Source organism: Atractosteus spatula, chromosome 3 (assembly GCF_055471065.1).
Source record: "Atractosteus spatula isolate fAtrSpa1 chromosome 3, fAtrSpa1.hap1, whole genome shotgun sequence".
In the NCBI taxonomy this organism is placed as follows: domain Eukaryota; kingdom Metazoa; phylum Chordata; class Actinopteri; order Semionotiformes; family Lepisosteidae; genus Atractosteus; species Atractosteus spatula.
The window spans coordinates 71,964,466-71,992,317 of NC_142708.1; the positions used below are offsets into that span (position 1 = coordinate 71,964,466).

Sequence of the window (27,852 nt, forward strand, 5' to 3'; positions counted from 1 at the left end):
TGTTGTAGCTCCTCCATCCTGTTCACCCTCCACTCTCGCTGACTCTCTGTGCTCAACAGCAGGCTCCTCTCTACACAGCCACTGAGCTGAAAGGCTACTTTGCGTCCTACAACACACACATCTGGCAGGCTTAATGGTCAGTTTCAAACAAAATGCCTATCATTTCCGAAAGTCTTTCTATGTGTGCCATGGAACTGTTTCTCTACAGAAATAAGATAATAATAATATCACTTTATTAACCCTATACAATTTCTTGTATTAGGAATTTGTCTTTTCACAGACCCCAGCTTGCTCTCCATGAGACACACAGACAGGGAGAGAAGCTGGGGGTCAGAGCGCAGGGTCAGCCATTTATACAGCACCCCTGGAGCAGCTGGGGTTAAGGGCCTCACTCTGGGGCCCAAGGGAGTAGGATTCCTCTGCGAGCTGCAGGATTTGAACCAGCAACCTTCCAGCCACAGGGGCAGATCCTGAGCCACAGCTCGGCCCATGAGTGAGTGAGAAGAGTAGAGCGATGCAATCTAGGAATCTGGGACAGCCTTGTGTAGCTGCTATCCCAAATGGAAAAAAAAAACTCTGCGTGCATGCGTTTGCTTTCACAGGAGGTGGCCTGCGTGTGAGAGACGTTCTGTTCTAACGGACTGGGGTTGAGGAAGGATGTCCAGGGAGGCTCTAGGAGAAAAGCCCGCGGGATGAATCAAGTATCCCACCTGAAGTAACGAATAATATCTGTCGATCGATACTCTCCTCTTCAGCCTACTGCCCGTCTTCTTAACGACTTGGAGATTCTGCCTCTTTGAGGCGAGATCCATTCCCTGTATTTTCAGAAAACGGCTACGAGCACCTGAGGTCTGTGTGAGGAGATTAGTAATAAACAACTGTGTTGTGGGTCTTTTTTTTCCAATTAGACGGTGTTTGCTGGGGGTTGGTGATGCAAGCCCCTCTGCAAACACTGCAGGAGAGGGAAATGTTCGGCTGTGTTGAAAGACGGGGTCGTTGCGTTTGCGGTCTCGAGCCCCTGTCGGCCGGCTGGGCTCAGTTGTCCTTCTCGTCCGCGTCAATCCACCTGAACTTTCCGAAGCGGGGTGGTGTTTCAGCGGAAACGCGCACGGCGCGGCCGATGGTCTTCCTGTTGTTTTGTCTTCTCTCGAACTCTTTTCTTGCCAGCCCCATCAACCTGTCGAGAAGATCATGGGCTCTCTGCCTTTTTCCACTGCTCAGCGGTGGGGGGTGGATGGAGGAGGGGCGGGGGGAGACTGCTATTTTCAATCTTTGAGCGTTAGGCAGGCATCTAAATATAGGTCCTGTCAGCCAATACAGAGCGAAAATTAAAAAGGTCTCGAGCGTTTTTTTACATCTGTCTAGCAAACGATGAGAAAATAACTGTACTCGGGTCTTCACCCCCAACTGGGGAATATGTTGGATAAACAAGCATGAACATCAATATGTTCATATCATGGTATTGGTGCTACAATACAATTTTATAGTGTGTTGATATCTTGGCACTGGACACCTGAGTGAAATCAATGTTCTCAGTGTTATAGAAAACTGCAGAGGTTATTATTTAGATCAGGGGCTTTCAGCTCTGGTCCCAAGACAGCTACGGTCCTGCAGGTAAAGGTATTGAGCACTGGGGGCCAGTGTCTGGCCTGTGTCTGTGTTGTATGAGAGGCTCTTGTGGGGGCCAGTGTCTGGCCTGTGTCTGTGTTGTATAAGAGACTCTTGTGGGGGCCAGTGTCCGGCCTGTGTCTGTGTTGTATAAGAAACTCTTGTGGAGGCCAGTGTCTGGCCTGTGTCTGTGTTGTATAAGAGGCTCTTGTGGGGGCCAGTGTCCAGCCTGTGTCTGTGTTGTATAAGAGATTCCTGTTGGGGCCAGTGTCTGGCCTGTGTCTGTGTTGTATAAGAGGCTCTTGTGGGGGCCAGTGTCCAGCCTGTGTCTGTGTTGTATAAGAGATTCCTGTTGGGGCCAGTGTCTGGCCTGTGTCTGTATTGTATAAGAGGCTCTTGTGGGGCCTGTGTCTGTGTTGTATAAGAGGCTCTTGTGGGGCCTGTGTCTGTGTTGTATAAGAGGCTCTTGTGGGGGCCAGTGTCCGGCCTGTGTCTGTGTTGTATAAGAGACTCCTGTTGGGGCCAGTGTCTGGCCTGTGTCTGTGTTGTATAAGAGGCTCTTGTCGGGGCCAGTGTCTGTGTTGTATAAGAGGCTCTTGAGGGGGCCAGTGGCCGGCCTGCATCTGTGTTGTTTACCAGTGTAGCTTCTCTGTGGGTGGAAAGCACTGCACATGGTGGTGATGTCATCATCACAGAATGTTCCATTAGTGAAAAGGTTCCATCAGGGGGAGGAGAGGGGTCCTGGCCAGCCCACCCTCGTGGGGTCACCTCAGCAAAACATGAATGAAGCTTGCAGAAAACCTGCACAGCAGCTCTGCACGGACTCTGCATCATAATTGTCAAGTGTGCCATTTGCATTTTACAGTGTTTCCTTTCCATGACACTATGCGCTCACCTTAAATTACAGTAAACACTCAGTTCAACAGACTAACGGGGGAGAAGGGGTGTCTGTTATGGCCAAATGTCCATTCAATCTCAAATGAGATTTTATCAGCCCCAGAACATTCATACAGTACATATTATTTATGCTTATTGGAACTTTTGACTCATTTTCTAACAATTGAAATCAACACAGTGAAAATGTGTTTATTATATTATATATTATTTTATGATATATACTGAAGCTCTTAATTTAATTTGTCTTTAATATACTGTACAAAATTGGCTAAAGCATACAAAACACAAAAAACACAAATAACACCCATCTTTAACAAGTGACTTACCCCTATAGGGCACTACTGATATTCCTGAGTTTATAACCTATTTAGAATTTATTTTTACCCTTTTTTCATCTATGGATTTCACAGAGTTTTTTTTTTACATATTATTAACATTTTAGTTTTTTCAGTTTTTTAGTTTTAATTGCTAAAGCGTACAAAACACAGACAATACCTCTATAAGCTGCTCTAGCCCTATATGGCATCATTAACATTCATCCCTTTTTGGCCTTTTAGTACACTCCCCACACACCAGCTCTCAGTGGGAGGAGAGCAGAGTGATGAAGCCAGTTCAGAGAGGGGGATTATAAGGAGGCCATGACTGGTAAAGGCCAGGGGGAAATTTGACTAGGACACCGTCAAATTTCCAAAAGATAAAGATAAAGACTGTGTCCACTAAAATCCAATGTCTGTTAAACCAAGGGTTTGCTGTATTTTAGTAGAGTATGATGTCATTTGTCACATCGTAGCTCTTGTATGGGCATTGAGAAGACCAGAGGTTGGAGGAGTTTTTTCCAGACATAGTGCTTTGTTTAACACAGAAAAAATGCAACGCATTCAGCTCAAAAAGGGGGAAGAAACTCCAGCTTTTTGAAAAACTCAAAAACCGACGTTGAGCTCAGCTGTCTGCTTAGCATCTTTTCTGAGCTAGAAGCTGCCACCTGAGAAGTTAACTGGCCGATGGCCCAGCCAATGAGAACAAGGCCTGCCGTGACCATTTTAATGCCGGTCAACTAACAATTAACATGAAGCTGCCCAATCCTGCCGGCACCCTCCATACAGTGCATCTCTCACAGACACCAAAGCAGAATCCCAGGCACTGGGCAAGGAAGCCGAGTGACTGCTGGGCATGACACACTGCAAGGATATCCTGGAAGCCCAAGGAACACCCAGCCCTGGCGCCAGCTGGCCAGTCATGAGCCCCTGACTGCAGTCGCCTAATGACGGAGTCTCGACAATAAGGCTCAACCTGTACTCGCAAGAAGCTCCTTTACTGTGTCACTCATGAGCCTCCCACCTATAGTTTTGAAGCCATTATACAAATTGTGGTCAGGATGGACGTGAGGCAGTGAAATTCTCATCCGGTCTTGTCTGCCCACAGTAGGTAAAGTTGGGTGTGACTTTTACTCTCACAGATGCAAGTTCCCAAAAATGAGCTGACCGTACACGCTGACAGTCCACTGCCACCAGCAACAGGACGAACGGACTGTGCACCAGATGCTGGCCCATCTAAACTCTGGCATCCCCCGTAATCACTCCAGAGCCGATCAGCTAACATTTGTCTGCAAACGTTAGTGTAGGGGAATTTAGGGAATCCACACGTAGCGCAAAACTAAAGCGAGTGTCATTATCTGATTGATTTCTTCTGCTTTCACTTTCAGGCACGAAACAAACAGAGCGGAGAGCTGGCAGCCATCAAGATCATCAAGACGGAACCAGGTGAGTCGGGCTGATCAGCAGTTCTGGCCTTTTCAGCAGAGAACCAAAGGGAGGTGGCATGGAAGGTGTTTTTTATTTTTATGGGTACCAGTTTTATCCAGAGCCATTTGCACTGCAACCTATTTATACAGCAAAGACTTTCACGTAGCAATCTGAGTAAGGTAGCTTGCTCAAAGCACAACAGCGCTCTAGCTAGTATTCGAACCCACAACCTTTCAGTTAATTGCTCTCAGCCCTCACCCCTAACTACCTTTCCTCACTGCTGCCGTAAACTAGACTCTATATCAACACACCTGTATTAACGCTCAGTACAGCCAGAGATACTATATATACTGTAGTAAAGCATGATGCCTACAAAGTTGATGTACTGTATGGTACAGTATGAGCATGGTTCAGCTATGAGAAAATTTCCTGTGGTAGAGTTTCATCCAGGGGTTGTGTGTCTTTGGAGAACTGGTAACTGCAGCTCCTGGTGACAGCCGAGGGGTAAATTAGGGTGGGGCAACGGCAGAACTGCGAGCAAAATTTGTTCCACTTTTTTTCAAACTCCTATTAAAAGCATATAAGTGAAACAATTTACCAAAGCCTTGGAGGAAGAAGAAAATGAGTTTGCTGTCCAGGCGTTTCTTCACTCTGAGTCCAGGATTAATAACATCTCTTCTTCCCACTGTGAACAATTAACTGGCACTTCTATAAAAGTTCAGCTTTTGCAGATACCGGTGAGGATGTTTTCTCTGAAATGTGATTGACTTCCTTATGTGAACAGTGTACAACTGGAGAGGGTGTATGTGTTGCCTGATCATCTTTAGGGTACATATTTGAACCACAACCTTAATTTGCACTTTGAACTCTTTACAGTCGGTAGAAAAAGGTAGCTGTAATTACGGTATAATTAACAGCAATGAGCAGGCGACAGAAAAACACTCTCCACAGTTGCAGTTTTTCTAGTACAAAGGATGCTGTTGTCATGCTGAGACATCAGGGTCTGCAGTGTAAGAGATAAGAGGAGATCAGTATCTATAAAGGGTTACAAAGATATTCATGAATTCTTCAAAACCCAGCCTCTTTGCAGTGTTCCCAAACTTTTGAAGGTTTATGTATGTTGACTTAAACTCTCCTGTATATTTTAACAGTCTCTTGTAAAGGTTACACGTTAAACATGTCCGAAGATTCTACAGCACAAAAACTTTAGAAATTGTCCTGTTATCAGCTCAAAAACTAAAGCCTATGAAACCTACCTGGAGTGAAAAGATTAGGTGGGTTGATCAGAAGCTTCATATCAACATTTCTGCAACTTCCCTTTTCCTCCCAAAAGAGGAGAAGCTATACAATGTGCACATCTACTCAGGAAATAAACAAAACTCAATTCATTTCAGACACTCAGACAGCACCAACCTGAGGCCCGCTCACCCTGTGGACTGTACTGTTGTTAGCTGCCAGAAAACACCCCCAGCACGAGGGATGAATGAGTACTGAAACACTGCCTCAGGTTTTTCACCTGACAGAAAGGGTTAGCTCTCGACTTCCCCTGACCCCAGGTGTTCAGATCACAGTACATATCCCCCCACTCACCACACAGAAAGTCCTCACAGACGCTGCGAAACCAACCTCACTACAAAGTCATTTAATCACAGATGAAGAGCCCAAAAGTGATGCCTATCAACCTGGATTCAGAAATTCTATATTGCAGTTTTGTAGCCACCTCTGCAACAGAGCAGTTACACTGACCGACTTTCGGGACAGAACCTTTCCAGTTTTGAACAGCGAAGAAAACGAGGGAACCTGATAGAAGTATTCAAAATCTCAAAAGGCAATGACAAAGTCAACCTAGCAGACTTATAATAATAATAATAATAATAATAATAATAAACTATTTTATATAGAGCCTTTAAAGGTGGCTTCTCAAAGCGCTTTACAGGATGACAATAACAATAAATAAGAAGAATATAACAATAAATAAAAAGAATACACAAGATAAAACACAATTACAATACACAGAGGAGACTGTGGATGGTGGTACTAAGAAGAGCAGAGGGTGAAGAATGGAACCAGTTCAGTAAAGGCTCTTCTGAAGAAGAGGGTTTTGAGTCTGGATTTGAAGGAGTTTAGAGAAGGTGACTGTCTGATATCGTTGGGGAGAGAGTTCCAGAGCTTGGGGGCATAACAGGAGAAGGCCCTGTCACCCATAGAGTGTAGACGGGCTTGGGGGACAGTAAAGAGGGCAGAATTTGAAGAGCGAAGGTTGCTAGGTGGGGAGTAGGGTGATAATAGTTCAGACAGGTGCTGAGGTGCCAAGCCATGCACACTTCACAATCAGCAGTGAAACACCAACCAGAGGACATAAGTGGTGAAGTATTTGGAAGTGCATTTAAAACGTACTTATTTACCCCATAAGTGGGAGTAGTGGGAGTATGGAACAAGCTACCCAGCCGTGTTGTCTGAAGCTGATACCCTGGTGTATTTCAAGAACTGGCTGCTCGAGATACTTGGATCAATCAGCTACTATCAACTACCAGATGGGCTGGGGTGGACAACAATAGCCTTTTCTTGTTTACAACTTTTATTATGTTCTTGTGGCAGCAGCACAGTAAGACCCAGGAGATAGCTTTTATTTGATGCAGAGTCTTTCATAACAGAAATTTTTAAAAGTCCAAAATCTTTATAATTTATAAATAATATAAATGCAAAGTATGCAATAAGCTCTTCGCTAATATGCCTCTACATATAAGAGCTTACCGCCTCTTCCTCAACGCCACTGCCTCTGAGTTGAAGGTTGACCTCAGTCTTGGGGCCTAGCTACACAGTACTGTTTGGTCAAAGTAAAGTAAGGAATTAGACTGCTGCTGGCCCACTATAGTGACCATTATGCAGTATGTGACCAACAAAATACTCAATTTAATGCTGTGATCCACAAGAAACAAGACCTTACCAAAATGGGAGCTGCAAGATCACAGGACTTTGCTTTTGATAAAACCAACAGTTTCTTTTCTGGACAATTAACTTTAAAAATACCATTAAGTAAGTCAGGGACGTCTGGATCCAGTTCTGTAGGGCAACTATGTTCTTAAAAGCGGCAATAATTGAAGAGCCAGGTGAACTTGTTAGTTAGGTCCAATTAAGACGGCAATAAACTTATTGAGGTCATTAACAGCTGTGTTGGAATGAAAACCTGTCGACTCACCAGGCTTCCAGAGCAGCTGTCAGTCTAAACTAGGTTTGATCTCAAACGAGCTGTGCTGTGTGGGAGTTTATAAACCTCAAAAGAAAGATAATGTGTTTGTGACTCTCTGAGACCAGGTGTTCAGGGTCAAAAACAGCTCTTGAGACTTTTAGCCTGGGAATTAAATTCTGTTTCAGCATTGCAATCTTCACCAGAAGAACAGACAAAAAAGCAAAAAAGGAAGAGAAACAAATATTTTCAGTCCTGCTCGCACCAAGGAACTCTTATTGTGTTTCGTGGTTGCAATCTGCTGCAAATGCATGAAGTTTTGCCTGCAAAGCACGTTTACCATAATAACTCTAAATCTTAAAAAATTCCCAGGCAGATTTTCAGATGGTTTTCTTTGCCCAATTAAAATGTTTTATAAAAGTTGGGTAAAAAAAAGGTCCACCCTTAACTCAGAGGCAATACAGCCATGGAAATGAGCGATGAAATAATATACCTGTGTATTGTGACCCCCCATACCGATTTCAATTGGTGAATGAAAAAGAATTGGTGTGCGGGACTCCATTCTTACACCAGAGCATTAAATAACTCAGATTTTTTTTTCTGGCATACAAAACTGCAAAGGAAGTTCGTGTCTACGCTCAGAGAGAGAAAAGGGGGATTCACAGCCGGTTTTAACTACCAACGGGTCCTCCCTCTCACTGCTCCCCTCGATGCCATTCAGTCAGAGAGGAAGGATACAGGGGAGTGAGTCATAAGGAGTGAGGGAGAGTGAGACGGTGACAGAAAGCGAGGGAGGGAGCCTTTGAGTTGTGCGTTTCGTGCTTCCTGTGAGAGACCAGCCAGAGACCACAGACACCTGAGAGAAAGAGAGCAAGAGCAATGCAGAGCTGCAAGCAGAGAGGCTGAGAGAGTGGGCCGAGGCAGAGAGGCAGAATGAGAGGAGGGTGGAGAGACGAGGGGAGAAATGAAGGGAGAGAAAGAGAGCATGCACTGGGCAGGGGAGGAGAGAAGGACAGAGGACAGAGAGAGAGAGATGTGGAGGATGTGGGTGAGTGCTTTGGGGAAAAGGGAGAGAAACAACATCACACCAGTGCTCAGAGAAAGAGTGAAAAGCTCTGCAAATCGCCTCTAACGGTGAGCAGAACACCACAATGATAACTGCATATCCTACCCCTACACAGGCACTGCATGCCCAGTGAAAAGACGGTTTTCTCTTCTTCTCAAAAGCAAGCGCCATTCATTTAGAAACTGGCAAAAGCTTTTCTGAAAAAGAAAAGGGTTTCTGAAACAGGTTTTTCACCTTTTCTGAAACGTCTTTCTTTTTTCAAATGACAAACGTTAAAATTGAAGCGGTTTACTTCCATGACAAAATGCGTCCGCGTTTCTCGCCATTTTAAAATACTCCGGCCCCAAAGGTCCCAAAACATCGGACAAATTCACCGTTGCGCAGAGGCTGCAGTAGTTTATTCGGCACTGTTCTAAAGTTTTGCCTTCTTTAGGCCGATAATTAATGAGATATCAACCGTTTATGTAACATAAACGTGTCCACAACGTGTAATCAAAACGAAAGCACTGAAACAAAATAATTTCTGTAATAACACAGTTTAAATTTTGTTCTTATCAGAATCAAACAGCGTATAAGAATTATTTTGGTGCAGCCTCACTATGTGATATAATACTTGATCAAGTGCACTGACACTCCCAGCAGCTCAACTATTATACCTGACAAAGAGCTGTGTAATTCCACACAACAGTCAAAGAAAACACTCTTTTTGCAGATGAAAAATGCTGACTTTCAGACCTAGCGGTGAGCATTGGCTGTCATAGTTCCCAAAGCTCTGACCACCAACCTGACTGTCACCACGAAGTATCTAGTACAATAATGTGTGTCATGACACACGACATGTGTGTAATTAGTTATGTTAGGAAAAACTAAATGCATTCTGTTCCCCCCATACCTGTTCCACTGGACACTGATACATCATGGCCTCTTGAGTCTGAGGCATTGCTGTAAGCTGTGGAGGATGTGTACTGCAGTAGGGTAGAGATGGGTAAACTCAGTATGCCAATTTAGATTTGTCATCATCAAGGTTAATCATCAGGAAGTCCCTGTACATTGAAAAAAAATAAAATAACACATACTGTACTAAACAGCTTTTTTTGTAGAAATGCTTAATGAAACATTATGTTATGAAACAGTATGCAGATATGAACATTATGGCATCATTCAGGCTGATCAACAGGGGATCTCCTGTGCAGCTCACAGGGTAGTAGTGTCTGTGGCCTCTGTGGGATTCAACACAAGATGTACATCTGTGTCACGTGCTTTTCACCAGCCTGCAGATGCTGCCACGTGGGTGGGTGTGTTTCCCATTCCTGCTCTACAGCCTAGACAAGCATGTGGCTGCTCACTGCTCCCTGAGCCCTAGATGCTGCATGTAGATTCCTCCTCAACAGGAATCGAGTCTAATCGGTAGTGCATCACCAGCGCAACAGTCACTTTCCGATCTTGCAAGAGGCCTTGAGGATGGCCGGAATGTTGTCAGCTCTGGGAGAGCCCTCCGGAATGGCAGCAAGCAGTTTTTGTGCTGTAGAATCTTCAGACATGCTTAAGGTGTAACTGGCCCGATATCGGGATGTTGCAGTATCTCCATCAGGGTTGTGTTAAGTCTGCCTTGACAGTCCAGTAAAGATATTCCCAGGATATTCTGTGGGGTACTAGGCAGCTGGTTCAGCAGTGTCAGTATACATGAATATATATGCCTTTTCATATAGTTTTAACCAGATGTACAAGCTGGGATGATTAAAAATGATTCTAATACTAAAGTATAGTTACATATATATAGGAACAAGTAATAGGTTTATTCCATGCTGAAAAAAAGAAGAAAGAAAACACAACGTTTTGGCCGTGGAGCCTTCTTCAGGTGTCGAAGAAGATTAATAATAAATTAATCAACATTGATCATCTGAGACTCAAAAGTTAAACTAATAACTGTAATCATGAATGCTGATTTCAGTATAAATTATTATAAAATGAGAATAAATCATTCAGTCTCCTCGATAGGTACCAATCAATGTAGCACCATGCGGTCAGGTTGCTCTCAAACACTACAAGTCAAGCTCTGGAGAGACTAGACACTCCTGCCCAGACCGTCACACCTGGACCTCCCCATTGGCTGGTCTGTGCACATCAACACATTATCGCGCTGCTCTGGACATCTGGGCCCATACTTTCTGATGCCCATCAGGGTACTCTCCACTCCCTAAACCTTAAGACCTAAAACATAAAGTACAACTCCACCTCTACCTGACTTAGTCCAGCCTGCAAAATACCAATAGTACAACGGCATTGTTGTCTTGTTAAGCAGAACTTGATGGTTCTTCCAGGTGTTTTTTTAGCTTCAATATTCATCAGACTTGGCAATCAACATGTTAAACCCCCTTGTCACTTCTGCTTTCACTAACGAGGTGCTTCAGCCCTCGCACAACCAAGTCTCTCCAGCGCTGAACGATTAATCAAAACACCACCAAAAACCTCTAATCACTATCCAAAATCCTTACAACTATTCTAAGAACACACATATAAAGGCAAAGTGGTAAGTTCTGTTAGAAGTTCAGTATTGATCATTTTTCTACCCTTCCAGTGTATATACAGTATTACAGTATAACGACTTGTTTCTCTGTTCTCTGTGTTTGAGTTGATGTTCACGTTAACTTAGAAAGCCAGGAAAAAGCTTTTCCTGGGAGACAACAAAGTCTGAAAGTGCCTGTTGATCTAATGCTGTATTTAGAAACCACACTGCATACTGAAAAATGTACAGGTGTTGCCCTATGGTTATTTGTATTTTTGATTACAATTTTTCATAGATGCTAAAATGACTAAACGCTGTGCAGCTTTTTAAAAAAATGCTCTACACACGTAGGAACATGACACACACTGTTCAGGATATTTGTGTATTTTGCGGTCTCTGTTTCCGAACTGCTTTCTTTTTAATACAAAACCATTAACTTGACCTTTTCAAGACAACATCAGGGTGTATTTTTATCCTGTTGTGCAACACTGCACTACTGAATTTCATTTCCTATTCATACAATTTATTTCTTCTTTGGCAGTCTGACGTTCACTGACTTACTCAAAGCAAAAAGTCTGAATAATTCTGATGATTATTGTTGTCCTGCTTGTCTCTCCAGAGGACGACTTCTCCGTGATCCAGCAGGAGATTGTGATGGTCAAGAGCTGCACACACAGTAACATAGTGGCGTACTTTGGCAGCTACATACGGTGAGCTGGCTCCTGATTGGGTCTTTTCTTCTCTCTGGTTGGGGTCAAAGGTTATCCTGCCTTAGGGAAGAACTGGAGGTCCTGCTGCTTTAATTATTGTTCTGAGTGAGGAGGAAGAAATAGACCAAACTAAAACTTTTATTGCTTTCCCATGTTCTCAAAAAATCATCAGTTAGCAAAAAAACAAAATCAAAATGCTGATGTGTTTTGACGTTCCAGAGGATTACAGAAGACCTCCCTACCAGCTGAGTATAGTATCCATTTTTGCTGTTTCATCCCTTATTAGTGGCGAGGCCTCCCTCTTGACTCCTATATTTATTAGGCACTCCAAACTCTGTTCAAAAGACATTCCACATGGAGCAAAAGCAAATGTTTTTAGCATTTGTAGCTTTAAAATAAAAAAGCCTTTCAGCTAATAGAAAGGTCACTGTCATCAACAGGGACATCCCCGTATTTTGTTTGTCAGTAGCTTCAATCTTTGTGGGGAGCTTTTTTATACCTTTGCGTCTTTATATTGACAGTAATACCCACAGAGTGACACAGAAACACCTTCTCTGTGCACACTCAAAGAGCACACTGTCACAAGGGCACACACATGGATGAACAGCTCATCACACAATGGTGTCCCACCACCGGGGAGAGGATGGGAACTATTCAGGTGTGAAGATGCACACAGAGCCTTCCATGTGAAGATGAGCAGCTCTGACACTGAGTTATAGTCATATATACTGTACATGAAACAATACCTAGCACAACACTGCTGTGGCTTGGCCTGCGTGAGGCAGGGCCTGACACAGACGCCCATGCAGAACGCTGGCATTGATACCAGAGATGTGCACAGGTGTTGTGGGGAAACTGGACAGTTCTGTTCTGTTGCTGTTGGTGGTATGGGGCAGGTTGATTTCAATAAGATCCGCGCTGAAAAAAAACAACCAGACGTGAAACGGGAAAAACAGAAAAGCACGGGCATTTTACAGGAGTCCGAGGAACTGCCAGAGTCACTCTGTGAGCATGGTGGTCCCCACTTTTAACAGCCTTGTGTGTGTGTCCTGCAGCGCGAACAAGCTGTGGATCTGCATGGAGTACTGCGGAGGGGGATCCTTGCAGGATGTGTACCACGGTAAGCGGGGGGGTGAGGGCGGGGTGGCCCGGTTTTACAGTGCAAGGTGTGCCCTGCGGGTTGCAGCGGGCGTCACCAGGTTGAGCCCGGAGCGCAGTCCATGCCCTTAGCCAGCAGTGACCAGGATTGTCCAAGCAGCAGCTTTGTCAGGGATTTCCCTGGGGAGCAGCAGTGACTACCAGGCCATAGGTGGCGCCGGTGAGCTTGCAGTAAAAGATGCACCACTCTTCCAATCAGCACATGTTCTCCTGTAAAGGCCTGGGGGACCATGTGGCATGGCAAATGCTGAATGATTCAGGAACGTACACGTGTCAGATGAGTGCGTTCTTCCTGTGTGAGCTAGAGCTGAGCTGATTAAAGTAAAAAGTGATTCCAAATTGAAAAGTTGTAAAAATATTCTATAATTAATTCCAATTCTGTAACCTGTTCCAAAGCAGGAAAAGGATTTCCATGGTAAATGCTGACAATGTCCTATACAATAGTACTGCAATGGAAAATGTGTCAGAAAAGAGGAACAAAATTACCAATGTGCTGCTTTAGGCTTCTGGAGTGGGACAGTGCCGAACAGTTCAACCTCCACTGTGTCTGACGTCACAGTTCCCCTTGACATGTTTTCTGATCGTGACTGTGTTTGCTTTTTCAGCTTCACAATGCGGAGGGAGAACTGGATTATCTCAGAACTGTTGTTTTTACATTTTTAAAATGAACTAATAAAATCTCCTAACAGTACGAATTCGATACCCTGTACAATCTGTGTAGTTGTGTAGGCTAGTCTCCTTAGTGACACTGGCTGCTTTTTACTCATCTGGTCCATGGTGAGACCTCGGATCAAGCTGTATGCTTAACATACAAAAGATGAAATCACATTCCTTTTCTGATTGAGAGATAAGCCACTGTTTTACTTACAGGGTCTTGGGTAACTGGAAGTGGAGCATGATGAATGAGTGACCTCTGACTGATGTTGTGCCTTTGCGCATGGAGGGGGTGTTTTTTAAAGGACTCTCTCCTTCTCTCCTGCAGTGACGGGGCCCCTGTCAGAGCAGCAGATTGCATACGTGTGCAGGGAGATGCTGAAGGTAAGATCAGTAACACTCGCTGCCGATCTGAGACACAGGCTGAGACACGCGGCACATCGCAGATGCATGTATCAGTGCACAATATATTGGCCATATACTGTACAATTTCTTGCATTAGGAATTTGTCTTTTCGCATACCCCAGCTTGCTCTCCATGAGACATAGACACACAGACTGGGAGAGAAGCCTGGGGTCAGAGCGCAGGGTCAGCCATTGTACGGCACCCCTGGAGCAATTGGGGTTGAGGGCCTCGCTCAGGGGCCCAACAGAGTAGGATTCCTCTGCCAGCCACGGGATTTGAACCGGCAACCTTCCAGCCACAGGCGCAGAACCTCAGCCATAGAGCCACAGCTTCGCCCAGATAGCAGGCACATCCTCCAGTTTTCACGAATCCTGATCTCTCCTATCTGAACCTGTGCACAGCCCCCTGCCATATTAAAATGAGCAGCCACAGAGACAACGTACTCAGCACCAAAAAGAAAGAAGGCACCAACACTACTTTGGTTTTACACACCCCAAGGGGGTAAAGATGTGGGTCAACCTAGGAAATTACTTCAGAGTCAGTAGTGAAACAAAGATTGGAATCACTAATGGAAGCTTATTCAGTTGTGGCAGAGAACAGGAAACATGTCTTTACACAAACAGAAGTTTGGGATGCCTGCAACAGGCTTTCCGGTCAAGTGGGTGAGTCCCGGATTTGTGTTCTCCTTCAGGAAAAAGCTGAACAAAATTTTACATGACTCTAGACTGAATGGCTTCTTCTGCTCTGCCAGATTTCTTAAGTTCTTATTTATGTCTCGAAAAATATAAAAGTTTTTTGTCAGTAGCAAAGAGAACCAGGACACTGGCCTCAGGAAAAGAAGTATGCTCAGACAGAGCCTACGGAATTGAGCAGGAGGTCTTTCTCAACATCCTGCACTGAGAAATGATATTCTAGTCTGTAAGTCAGGCCCTGTCACCTGGGGCAGGAATCATTTCGGGAGCAGAAGTGCTATGGGAAACCGGACACTTGCCCTGCCTGCGCTTGGACAGTCGCATTTCAACATGGCACGTCTCTGAGTGTAATACATGAGCATGAGATCTCACAGCTCACACGCTGAGATCAGCTTTGGAAAAATAGGTCTCAAATAGGTCAAAAAAACAGGTGGCATCAGTCATTGCAGTGGTGTTCCACAGCTGTCTGTAAGCTGAAGTGCACTCTTAGCAGCCTGTTTTTAATAACACAGATAGTAGATTGTGTGCATTGGTGACTCTTCTCTAGATGGAACTCGGATTTATTTCAGCAATCTCGGTATCCATTTCTACAATGGGGAAGACTGGAACAACTAGGGTGATGTATGCTGCCACTGTAAGAGCATGCTTGTGTTTGTCACAGGGACTGGAGTACCTGCACAGCCAGAAGAAGATTCACAGAGATATCAAGGTGAGAGAACTCTAAAGGGCGTCAAAGTTGATAAATCACATGTTAGCACGGGGCCTTAAATGAATACGGCCCTCCCAGGGCGGGCGGGCTGAAATTAACTTCTGCACTGTAACAGAGAAGGACCATTCTGGTTACAATGGGTGGGATAGATCACAAGTAGATCAGAGGTAGCCAACCGTGGCTCTTCCAGTTCCAAGCTATTACAGGACTTTGATTGATTAATTGACCCTTAATTGTTTCAATTCATTTATCAAGGATTCTTCAATTCAGACTGAACAAAGACCAGAGATGGGGGAACTAAGGCCACCTGCCCCCGCACATGTTATCTATAAACTGCATGTGCAGCTCATTCAAGAGAAAAGTGAAGGGTTTACTATGAGACGTAGTGACATAGTATTAAGTACAAACTCCTCAATCTACAAATTGGGTTTGTGCAAACGTCTAAGTTATTTTGGTGAAGTAAAACTGCAGTAAAATGCATTTTTACTTGTCAGCCACAGAAAAGATGCACCTGTTTGTACGGTAACATTAGCTAAAACCAAAGAATAAAAGTTAAAAATGTCCCAGCACTGTCAGATCCAGTACCGTCTGTACCTCATCGGGTGAGCTCTCGGTTTACTAAGCACCCTTTGCTCCTTCAAAGAATTTCTACGCATTGTGTCAGTGTGGCTGACAATTTCCCCCAGAAGTCAGCTCAGTCTTGATTTTTATCACTGCAAAGCTGAAATTCACAGACGTGTGCTGGGAGGGAATGCAACACGTCTGCAAACTACACAGAAGGGCAGAACAATGGTAGCAAAGCGGACCGGTAGGCTTTAAAAATGCACATATCAGACAAAGTACAAATGAAGTGGTTTTAAAAAAAGGACCCAGTTCAGCTACTAACACACTCTCGCTATCAATGAGATTTTCAGAACCTGTGCGATTTGTAAAAAAAACAGGAATGCACACGCACACACACTGAATGACACACATTCACTGTGTTACACACATAATGGTACATGCACAGATACACCCACTCACAGCGAAAAACGTGCAGCAGCATGCATGAGTTTCCACACCGAGAGGTGCACCGTCCTGTAGGCAAGTCTTCACTCATGCACCCTCACGCCGTCCTGCAGGCAGCACCCAGCAGAAGGCCTGCAGGCTGCAGGTGGAGATCAGGTGCTGATAAGCCTTGCCCAGATATAATCAGAGCACACGCTCGTCTTCCTGCTGCTCGCAGGAGTCATTCACAGCACGCCAGCAGCTCCTGAAATCGGCAGCGTGAGGCTCAACTTGCCTAGAAGGTGCACCGCTTTCTGAATTCCTGAACTCCGAATCGTTGCTGCGTCTCAGGAGGTGAAATAAAAAAGAAATGAACCCTAGATTTCACAAAATAACTGCAGAAAAACAGAGAAAAAACGGGTGTTTCAAGTCACTTTTCTGTGAAATGGGTTTCATTTCTAAAGACCGGCACAAACAGTTACAGGTTTCCTATGAGCTGCAAATCCAGAATATCTTCGTTTAGGCGATGAGAAATGAGTAACGCACCGTGTGAACGTCATTGTCATTTGGAGGCACTTTTAATGGCGTCTTAACACAGTCTCGTTCCCTCTTTGTGTAAAGCATCCCAGGATACATTACACTAGAACAACACAACAACACAGGTCGTGGGTTCACCAGCTCATCCAGCTCAAGAATGACCTGTAAGTTTTTTTAACATTGGGTGCAGAAGAGCTACTCACACCAGCAGTTCTAATTCAGATCAGGGTGGAGCTCCAGAGCCTACAGTGGGTGCATAGGAACTGAAGGTCCCTGCGCATCCTGTTTCGGCCTGGATTCAGGGAACCACAAAGAGTTCTGCATCCATTGATCCCAAGGTAAAGGCAAAGGATGGACAACTCGCAGGGATCTTGTCAGCATGATGGAGCCAGAAAAGGAAAGGGAGCATCTAGATAGAAAAGAAGGAAATCCGTTTTTGCAGCCTGTCTTGCAATAAAAAAATGAAGAGCATCGTGAGTGCTGTTAAAAGGTTAATGGTTGCATAGACTGTGTCATAGGACAGAGTAGGTAAAAAAAAGGCGCCGCTGACATTTGAGCTCAGTGATAGAAGAGCTGTGGTTGAAATGTTGTGAACTACATGCTACAGTTCTCCATGACAGTGGAGAGCTGAGTCCCCTGCCCTTCTCTCCTCCGGCGGTGACTTAGTGACACTCAAGATAAACTCATCTGAGACCGTCGACATTAGAATAACTCAACAACTTCATAAACATCTGAATTGATCTCAACTTGAAATTGTACATTGGCAAAAAATGTACTGTAGAAACATTCGATATAGCACCATTCGTGATATTTTCCCTTCTTTTTATTACATGTGACTTGTTTCCGGTGCTCTTTATACTCAGTTTCACTGTAGTTTCTTACCTACCACAGCATGCTGCAATTATGTATGGTTGTCATCAATTCAATTGATCATTTCAGTGATTACTGCTCTGCACAATGCCCAAATTATTTACTGTTGTTTCTGTTGAAAATGACTTTCCACTGCTCCTCTTAGAATGACATCCCTGATTATCAGCACAGAGATCTAGTGAGCGTGGATGCTCACAAGTGCGAAGGCACGAGCAGTTGGCTAACTTGGCACAGAGCTTGGAATGTCACGCTGCCAAGCTGGGACCTGCAGTACGATCAAGGCGGATTGGAGAGCCCACACGCTGAATGCAAAGGCTGCTGAGATGGGGAGCCTGCAACCAGCACGCAGGGGATTGCCCGAGTTGTGTGATACTGAGACCGGAGGGAGCAGGCAACACACACTCTGAGGACGAGGGGCAGGGTGCTTGCGGACTGCCGGACCGAGTCACCACGCACACAGGCAGACATGGTGCTCTGGCTAGCTGGTGAACCACGGCGAGGTGCTGGCAAACACAGTCCAGGGTTGAAATCCAAAACAAGCCAGGGCCGTAACCGGGGAGACACTCTGACAGCGCACAAGGGGCTGTCTGGGAGATAGGTCGAGGTCAAAGTTCAAAGGTCGAGGTTGAAGCTGAGAGACAAGGCTCAGCCAAGAGACAAGGCAAGGGTCACAGAACAACCACACAGTAGCTAAACACGGAAGCTCAAGGGACTCGGTGCTCAAACTCAACGACAGAGCCGCATGCTCTCTCGGGTCTGAGCATTTATTCTGAAGAGCACCTGGAGCAGCTGTGGTCGTAAACCGACTCCAGCTGGTCCAAGAGATTGTGGTGGCCGGCCAAGGGAGACAGGTAGATGGTGACTTTATCAGCTTCTACGACACAGATAACCCGCCCCCACAGAACCGCAGCAGGGCAAGCATGACAAAACTAAGGTAAAAATTGACTACAGTTGTTTCTATGTTGTTTTGCAGTATCACTTTAGCAGAACCGGTAGATTTCCTGCAGTCACATTGTGCATGTTGATAATCTCTGGCACTCACAGCACCATCATCATTTCCTTCCACAGGGGGCGAATATACTTCTCAATGACCAGGGAGAGGTCAAGCTGGGTAAGCATCCACAACTTGTTCTGCATTACTTGCCTTGTTGTTGGGTCCCTTGTAGTATTAGAGTTGACATTGTCTACAGTAGTCTGCTGTCACAGAACAGGTACCATGGCATTGAAAAAAAGCTTCCTAAATGATGAAGGAGTTGTCCCAGGTTTTTCTCCTCCTGCGTTAGTGCACCAGTGGTATAGATGTGAGCTTTCTGTCTCAGCATCAGTTGGGCTCAGCATGATAAGGTTGAGCTTTACCAGATGAAGAGGGGTTTGTCTCCTCTGTCTTTGCTGGATGTTGTGTTATTTGTATGTTATCCCCATTACCTGCCCTTGGTGTCCAACATAGAATGGCAGAGATCTGTAAGCCAAAAATACCACCAGTGTCTCTGGTACTCAGATACTGATACTGATGCCACACCTCTCTGGTAACATTGGAAATTTCTCTGGTGGAGATTCTCAAACTGGCCCCTGCCACTACTGTCTTCCGCACCACAAGAAACATGGCAATATCCAGCTTAACAGCTGCAGAAACCAGAAGCAAAATCCAGCTGTAGATTACACTGGATTTACAAGTGTAATGCAAAACAAATAGAAGACTGTGTACACAATGTAACACAGCACAACACTATGTCACACCAGGCCAGACTACATAGTGTTAAAGTATAGATAGATAGATAATACTTTATTAATCCCGTAGGGAAATTGATGATCTATGCACTGCAGAACAGCGATGCACATTAAATTACAATCTAGATTTATATATTTCCTGTTCATAACAAAGATCTAAAGAGTACTGTCTAATTATTTATAATTTAGATTGTGCTATTCCTACAAACTTTGTATTTACAAAACCCTTGAGTGCTGTAGTGCAAACATGTCTCCCCCTAGAGGTAAGTTTGTAAAAGAATTACCGGCTCATGTTTCCCAAAGAAACAAAGCTATCTTTTCATCCTGCCCATCCTGTTTCTCTGAAAATAGGCGCATGCATTTGGGAAAATAAAAAGACAAATGTCTACGATACAAATGTTTCCTTTCAATGACCCTAATTCTGCATCGTTTTTTTCCCCAGCTGATTTTGGGATTTCCGCGCAGATCACAGCCACGTTTGCGCGGCGCATGTCTTTCATAGGAACGCCATACTGGTGAGACACAGTGCATTCAGGGTGTCCTAATGGAGGGGGCGTCTCTGACCACCGCAACCCCTTCAAGAACAGCCTAAATGCTTCCATAGAAATGTTCCAATTATAAAGCAGTGGAAGATTACTATATAATTAGGACACTTCTACCACAACCTATAGGTCCTCTCTGGGGTACTATCAGAAAGAAATGAATTTACAGCAACTGCTGTTTCCATTTTTTTGGCATCTCTATCATGAGTGTAGATTTAAACATCTCTTCTCGACAGATTCTTTTTCTATGCCAGTATCCTCCTGTGATGCATTAAAAAAACCAGTAGACACAGGCCCAGCCTGCATCAAAGCTTTAACCCACCTCTTTCCCAATGTTTTTGTTCTGCTCTTTGAAAATACTGGGTGGGCTCAATTGCGATCCGTGGGCGTGTCAAAACTGACGCAGTAACCAGACTTACGCTCCACAGGATGGCGCCAGAGGTGGCAGCGGTGGAGATCAAGGGCGGCTACAACGAGCTATGCGACATTTGGTCTGTGGGCATCACCGCCATTGAGCTGGCGGAGCTGCAGCCACCCATGTTTGATGTGCACCCACTCAGGTAGGGCAGCACCCGAGCCATACGAGTGCCTAGAGCAGAGAATCCTCCTCAGCCATGTGAGGCCAGAAAGAAGTAAATAACTGAGCTGCAGCCCCATGATTAAGGACCCTGCTTCTATCCCTGTGTGTCACGCTCTGTTACTGCATCTCTTTGTGCTCCGAACGTCAGATATAGCCGAGGTTATGTAATCAGAGTTAGTCTCCTTGCTGCTCTACAGCAAAAATCTAGGCGTCTGCAAATCAGCATGATTATTGCATGATCAAACTTTGCAGAGTCATCATCACTGTCGAAGCCTTTCAGCTCAGAGCAACCGTCACTCCTAGCTTTATTTAAAGGCAGCTGTATCGGTCCAGGTCTCGGTCTAGCAAGACAACGTAAAGGGTGTGGGAAAGAGATTCTCTCACATCCACACAGGTTTGGAGTTTCACAGTGGAATTTTAATGTGCAAGTCGTATCATCTGTTCTCCATAGGGTGCTTTTCCTCATGTCCAAAAGTGGATACCAGCCTCCCAAGCTAAAGGACAAAGCCAAATGGTGAGTGGCCAAAGAACGAGCTTTAATTCTGACTTAACTCTGCTGATGGTAGCACCGCCTCAGCCAAGCACACATACCAAATGTCTGAGCCTGCAGTTCCTCTCATACTGAGCTGGATCACTGCTGCAGCAACACACCGGCAGGGTAAAACTAACCCGACTAAACCCAGCTCACTTTCCTGTTACTGGGTCAACCATCCAACTTCAAACCTCAGCTGGGGAATTCTGCTTCACAGTGATGGGAAGAGCCGACATTGAAGGATCATAAGGCGATATACGACTAGCTGGGGTACACAGCCTCTGTCCATTTCAGTGTTTATGAGTGGTGCTGTATTGAAGGCAGCAAAGGCAGGGAACTGAACTAAGGGCCTCTCTGTCTCCCAGGTCTTCTGTGTTTCACAACTTCATAAAGATGATGCTAATCAGGAATCCTAAGAAGAGACCCAATGCCACCAAAATGCTCACTGTGAGTTTTTCATTCTCAATGTCTGATTAGGTTCATTCAAGCTGGTATGACCCATGTCACAGAGTGTGTTTGAAATGTATTTAAAAATGTATTATTTTTAGTAAACATGAACTGGCATTTACACAGCTGTAAGATCTTACTTTGGTGTGAGTAATAATGATTTGTTACAAAATAAACCTTTCCTGTTCTCTCACCCCCATAAACCGGTATCATTCAAGATCAGCTCCTAATATTTGCTCCCTGCTTCCTCACTCCCTCCGTTGTTTCTCTCAACCCCACAATCCCTCTCTCTTCCCCTCTCCCCTGTTCCTCTCACAGCACGTGTTTGTCACTCAGTCCAACCTGAATCGAACCCTCACGCTGGAGCTGCTGGAGCAGATGAGGCACCCGGAGAAGCTGAAAGACTGCGTCCAGCTCGAGGAGGAGGAGATGGAGGTACAGAGGGAGACAGGGGGAATGATGTGGAGGAAAAGAGAAAGTGGGGATTTCAGACAGAACAATAGAGTTAAGAAATGGGAGAGGAGGGAGAGAGCTTGTAATTAAGAGATTGTTTTCACCAGGTAGAGAAAATACAGAGCAGAAGTGGGAAATCCTAAAACAGTACTGCTTCAGTCTGTTTTCTTAATTTGTTTTCGTTGATCTACCTGACTTATGGAGGGACTGGAGACAAATGACAGATACAGCTATTCTATTAGAGGCTTAGTGCAAATAACTTTGCTGTGGCTCAGGATCTGCGCCTGTGGCTGGAAGGTTGCCGGTTCGTATCCCGCGGCCGGCAGAGGGATCCTACTCCGTTGGGCCCCTGAGCAAGGCCCTTAACCCCAGGTGCTCCAGGGGCGCCGTATAAATGGCTGACCCTGCGCTCTGACCCCCAGCTACTCTCCCTGTCTGTGTGTCTCATGGAGAGCAAGCTGGGGTCTGTGAAAAGACAAATTCCTAATGCAAGAAATTGTATATGGCCAATAAAGTGATCTGATCTCTTATCTTATCTTATTAGACCTTTCCACTCTGTCCGCAATCTTTTTTCCGTACTGATCATTCCTCTGCGAACCCTAATCACCCTCTCGTGTACTCTCCCTGTCTACTGCACTCCTCTACTCTTCCCCTCTGTCTGTCTCCACTCCACTCCCTGTCTCTGATTCTCTTCCTGTCCTTCTCTTCCACAGGTGCTCCCTGGAATCCTGAGGAGGATCCGTTCCACCAACCGACACAACCAGGCGGAGCGCACAAACTCCGACATCAGCTGTGAGTGTGCGTCACTGTGTGTAGATCACCGTCAGTCTGTGCCAGTGGGGCACAGCTTCAGTCCCTAAAGATTGAAGTGTCTTCTACTTTTCTTTACACGATGACACGGTGGCGCAATGGTTAGCATTAGTGTCTCACAGCGCTGGGTGCTATCTGTGTGGGTTTTATGGGTTCTTCCCATCGTCGTGTGGAATTCCTCCCAAAGACATACAGGTAGATGAATTGGGTGGTGTGAGTGTGTGTCTGTTGTCTGCATGTGCCCTGCGATGGACTGGCGTCCTGTCCAGGGTGTACCCCACCTTGCGCCCAGTGCTTCCTGGGCTACTGCGACCCTGAACTGGATAAACGGTTTTTGTGTTTTTGTTCTGCCCACCTGGTTTTGAATCGTACTCCCCTGTGCTTTTCACACCTCGACTTTCCGCGGAGAACCCCGCAATTCGCACATGGGGAGAGAATGAGCTCCTCTGCCCCTCTGACCTTCAGGTCACTCCCATTTTAACACGTCACAGACAGCACAGCCCCATAGCAGGGGTTCAGCGCCGTAGAACCGCCTACCTGCAATTACCCAGGAGGCCACAGAGATCGCTGGCTGACTAATCCTATCATAGCCTGGGCAGTGTTCTGTCAGTTGTGCATTGCAGTTGTGCAGTTGTACATGGGAAATCCCGGTCACAGTCAGCTAGTGACTTGACTCGAACTTGTGATCACAGTGCTCAGCCCGTGCTCAGGCAAGCGCCTTTCCTTGTTGAGCCATTGGGTGGGTCTCCTCAAAGCTGAACTACAGTAGTCCAGTTGCGTCTGCCACTTAAAACAATAAAACAGAAAAAAAAAACTTCAAGTATTGATTGGGCATCATTCTGGATCTTATCCCAGCCTCTCCATAGTTGAGCAGACCAAGAGTATGTGACTAATGGGACAATAGTCCATCACAGGGTTACACTGGTTGGACTAGAGAAATCTTGGAAAGGTGCTTTTCTCAATGGTACAAAAGCAACAGCTACAGCAAACACTCGAACCCACAACCTACTGGAAATTAGTCTAACCACTATTCTACACAGCCTCCTGCTGGCAGCTGTGCTTGTCTGTATTTGTGTGTCTGTGCTAGGAATAGGTGTTAATGCTTGCTGTATGAAGTAATTCTTCTCTGATCATCTCTAATAATTACCAGTTTCAGTCTTAGGCATTTGCTCAGAATAACTTTAATACTGCATTCTCATAGCCAGTGCGATATCTCTGCTGCTCTTGTGTTTCAGTGCAACAGATCTACACCAAGAAGCCAATGAAATTAGAGTCCAACTCACCAGTGGGAACGGTACAAGACATGTTATTCTACAACATTGTTTCACCTTGTGTCACCAGATCAGTAGTTTTTAAAACCACAACACTGCTCTGTAAGAATAATGAGCTGCCCCTCAACTGCAAAACCACCTGGACATTGGACATCGAAAATCACTAAAATCATTCAGTAAAACAGGAATAACTAACATCTTTTTATGTCACCTAAATATTTTAAAACTCTCTGTATATCCAAACATTGTGTATTTGTTATATTTTTATGTATTTTATTGAAAGCTATACATTTATAAGCTTTTTACATGACAGTCTGTGTCAGGCCCTGCGTGATGCTCATGGCCAAACCTCAGGAGATGTGGATGTCAGCTATGCATCTTCATGCTCCTCATAGTACAGCTGCTCATTCTGAAACAGCAGGGGTTTGCTAATCCATGTCATTGCTTCTTACTGAGTCCTCTTCCCTGCCCTGTGTGTGTTCCAGTTACAGAAGAGACACGAGGAGAGGGGTGGGAACACCACGGACAGCAGGTTCTCAACCAGGTACGGGGCCCGATACACCTGGAGAGTTGGGACAGGACAGCATTTGAGACTGTTAATGTTCTAACGGTGGTGATCACTGTGATTAGAACATCCAGAAGATTCATTACCACTGGGAGTCATTTTTCTCAGGACACAGAAGGATCTGCCACTTCTGCATGTTCAGTCAGCTTGACATCGTCTTGCACACAGATGGAGAGACTAATGAACTGTCCACACAATGGGGGGTAGCAGGACTTTGTGGCCACCCTGTACTTTCAGTACAACATGTAACCTGCCTTCTTTACTTTTTCTGGGCTTGACCGCAATATAATTCCTCACCAAGAGCTTTGAGACTATCACCGTGAAAGAGGCTTTTTAGAACAACAGGCTGTCGACTGACACAGCTTGAGAGTGAGCAGTACTGTGCAGATGACTGTCCCGGTGCCATACAGTGATCACCCCAGCAAATGTGTGATACACCAACTGGGTGGCACACTGGCAAGCTAGACAACACACTGAACAGACACTGACTGAGCAGCAGGCTAGTGCACATTCCATGTGGGCTAAGCGCTGATAAAGCAAAAAAGCTGAAATATAAGCTGAAAGATGAACTGCGAAACTTTTTCCTCTTGAAATTCTAATAAAATTCCCTTTGCCTCCTTCTCCTCCTCTCTCAGAGATGAAAGCATGGACTCCGATGATGATGATGATTATGACGACGTTGACATGTAAGATAACTTTTAAGCTCAATTATTTTCATAGGCATGGGGAGTAGGTCATCTCTATAAAATTTCATATTCAAAACTTACAATGAAACTTAATTGAAATGAATCCTGAATTTTGTGAATGGATCATTTCAGCAATGCATTTCCTAGCATTCCTCACACAGCTGCAGGCACTTACTGATATCAATTGTTACATGAAATGGAGATAACATATTTTATTAATGGTGTTACATATGGAAATACCTTCTTCACAGCACAGCCTCTATCCGAGCACGTACAGTTATGCCCATCAAATTAAAAACTACTGTATTTATGGTGGAGATGTGTTGACAAATAAATTGCTAATGGAAAGAAAAATAAAAAGAAAGATCTGTGGCCTTATCAATTATAAATCAAATAATTCAGTTACCATTCAGCAAGACTTTGATCAAGAATTGCTGCACAATGTACAGGGGGAACAGCGGAATGAAAGTATCAAAGAACTAACACTTCTCCCTTTCTCTCTCTACGCAGTCCCAGCAATTATGACCACGACAGGTAAGACGACTATTCTCATCATCTGTCTGTCCCCGCTGGAGCTGAGGGAAGCAAGTCACCCAGTTTAAAATGCACACCACATAATAATGTCTCCATGATTATGCACAGTTGTGTTCTGTGATCAGTGATCATCTCCAAAAGAGCTGAGCTCTCCAGCATTCCTGAGTAACATCTCCATGATTATGCACAGTTGTGTTCTGTGATCACGGATCATCTCAAAAAGACCTGAGCTCCTCGGCATTCCTGAGTAACGTCTCTGTGATTATGCACAGTTGTGTTCTGTGATTGTGATTGAAAAAAGCTGAGCTCTCCTGAGTGACCAGTGAGCGCTGTGCCTGCCTACTGACCGACGGCTCTCCTGTCTCCTTTGTGTTGCAGCAGGACACTGCAGGCTGATGAGGTCCCTCCCCCTTTGCCACCCAAAGTGAGTGATGGCAGATGTGTTCAGTGTCGCCTGTCTCTCTGTATGTGTGTCTAATCGGCCGCTGCGCTGGACACCCGACCAGCGAGGGTGAATCCGAACTCACAGGAGCGCACAGTGAAAGCCAAGCAAATGAGTGTAAAAATGCCAAATTCAGAAGTAAGCTTACTGAAGCTAACGTGCACGAGGGGATGCCCCGAAGCCCCCTTTTTAGAATCTGCCTCATGGCAGCGGAGTGACGACCTCAATCTGCTGCTTCAGCCCAAGGCCCGCACCAGCTCCGAAGAAAGCATGGCAGGAGAAGAGGACCGCTGCCGGACAGGAAATTCGCTGTACAGCCCTTCCCCCCTCGTGCGCTGCTCCAGTAGCCCTAGGAACCGCCCGGTGCCGAGACCGCGCTCGGTCCGCAACGTCAGCTCAGGTGAGGACCGCATGTCTGTCAACGGCACTTTGCTGACACACCCCTGGTGTGTTAAAGACACCACAACGCAGATGTAGCAAGTTTAAAATAGGGCAGACACCATCACTGCAGTAGTCAATATGTCCAACATCAAGGAGCTCTTGTTTTAACACAGCCAGGCTTCAGAGCAGCTAATGGTACATATGAATGCATGCAACATCTCGAGGACTAAAATGGTGGGACTGAACATTTGCATACTGCTGTTCATTGTAATGAAATGTCCCAAAGTCATACCACAGCCAACCGGTACAGACTGAGGGCAACAAAACACTTTAGATCTGCAAAACACGCACAGCCTCAGCGTGAGAACAGCGCACGCGCGCAGTACAGTCTGACTTTGACGACAGACCCCTGACGTGACTCGGTTGGAGGTGTGTGTCCCATGTTGTGCTATTTGATAAAGCAGGTGCCAATGGCCAACCTGTCTGCTGCTCCTCTTCCTGTGCAGACCCCACCCACCGCGCGACTCCGGTAGACAGCCCCCTGGATTGCCAGCCCCCCCTCCTGCCCCCCAAAAAGGACAGGAAGCCCCAGCAACAGCGACAGGTAAAGTCAGCTACTCTGGGTTAGCATGACAAAAGCACGCTAAACGGGAGGACTGAAGTGAAAAAGTAACGAGGAAGTGTATTTGAGATTGAGAACAAGAGACACACCTTCACACAATGGGTTGGTGTCTGGAAGATGGGTGAGATCCAGCTGCTGGCCACCCAACAAGGTACTGTAGATGAACAGAATGGCGTTCTCGTGTTCGTAACTTTTCTGATGTTATTATAGATGACACAGTGGTATGATGATGAACGATACTATCTCATAGTCCGAGCGTCCTGGGTTAGATTTTGGACTGGACAGCCTGCCCATATGGAGCTTGCATGCTCTTCCCGTGTTTACATGAGGTGCAGGTTAGGGCTGATTAGCTACTATACAATTTTTCCTCCCTTGCTCTGTATTGGCCATCAGATAATGGAGCAAGAGAATGATTTCCTCTGATCTGTGAGCTTTCTGATCATGGTACAGTAGGTGTAAAGCAGAAAGGTGAGGGGAAGCATGATGAAAAACTGTGTGAAACAACTGCAAAGCGGCACAACTATAAATTGT

The 27,852-nt window shown here is 45.3% G+C and overlaps 1 protein-coding gene across 2 annotated transcripts in view; it reads left to right on the forward strand.

Annotated features, from left to right (window-relative positions):
• map4k1 (mitogen-activated protein kinase kinase kinase kinase 1) overlaps positions 1–27,852 on the forward strand; it is a 50,495-nt gene that overhangs the window by 12,156 nt on the left and 10,487 nt on the right. The window contains exons 2-20 of one of the 2 annotated variants that reach the window (XM_088910978.1): positions 4,208–4,265; positions 11,626–11,716; positions 12,772–12,836; positions 13,857–13,912; positions 15,287–15,334; positions 18,797–18,839; positions 19,899–19,971; positions 20,427–20,558; positions 21,030–21,092; positions 21,476–21,557; positions 21,876–21,992; positions 22,724–22,802; positions 24,056–24,114; positions 24,577–24,635; positions 25,292–25,342; positions 25,853–25,876; positions 26,255–26,300; positions 26,559–26,718; positions 27,164–27,303. In XM_088910978.1, the coding sequence (XP_088767104.1) occupies positions 4,208–4,265; positions 11,626–11,716; positions 12,772–12,836; positions 13,857–13,912; positions 15,287–15,334; positions 18,797–18,839; positions 19,899–19,971; positions 20,427–20,558; positions 21,030–21,092; positions 21,476–21,557; positions 21,876–21,992; positions 22,724–22,802; positions 24,056–24,114; positions 24,577–24,635; positions 25,292–25,342; positions 25,853–25,876; positions 26,255–26,300; positions 26,559–26,718; positions 27,164–27,303 (1,446 nt within the window). The remainder of the gene's footprint in view (positions 1–4,207; positions 4,266–11,625; positions 11,717–12,771; positions 12,837–13,856; positions 13,913–15,286; positions 15,335–18,796; positions 18,840–19,898; positions 19,972–20,426; positions 20,559–21,029; positions 21,093–21,475; positions 21,558–21,875; positions 21,993–22,723; positions 22,803–24,055; positions 24,115–24,576; positions 24,636–25,291; positions 25,343–25,852; positions 25,877–26,254; positions 26,301–26,558; positions 26,719–27,163; positions 27,304–27,852) is intronic. The other variant, XM_088910979.1, reaches the window with a different exon arrangement.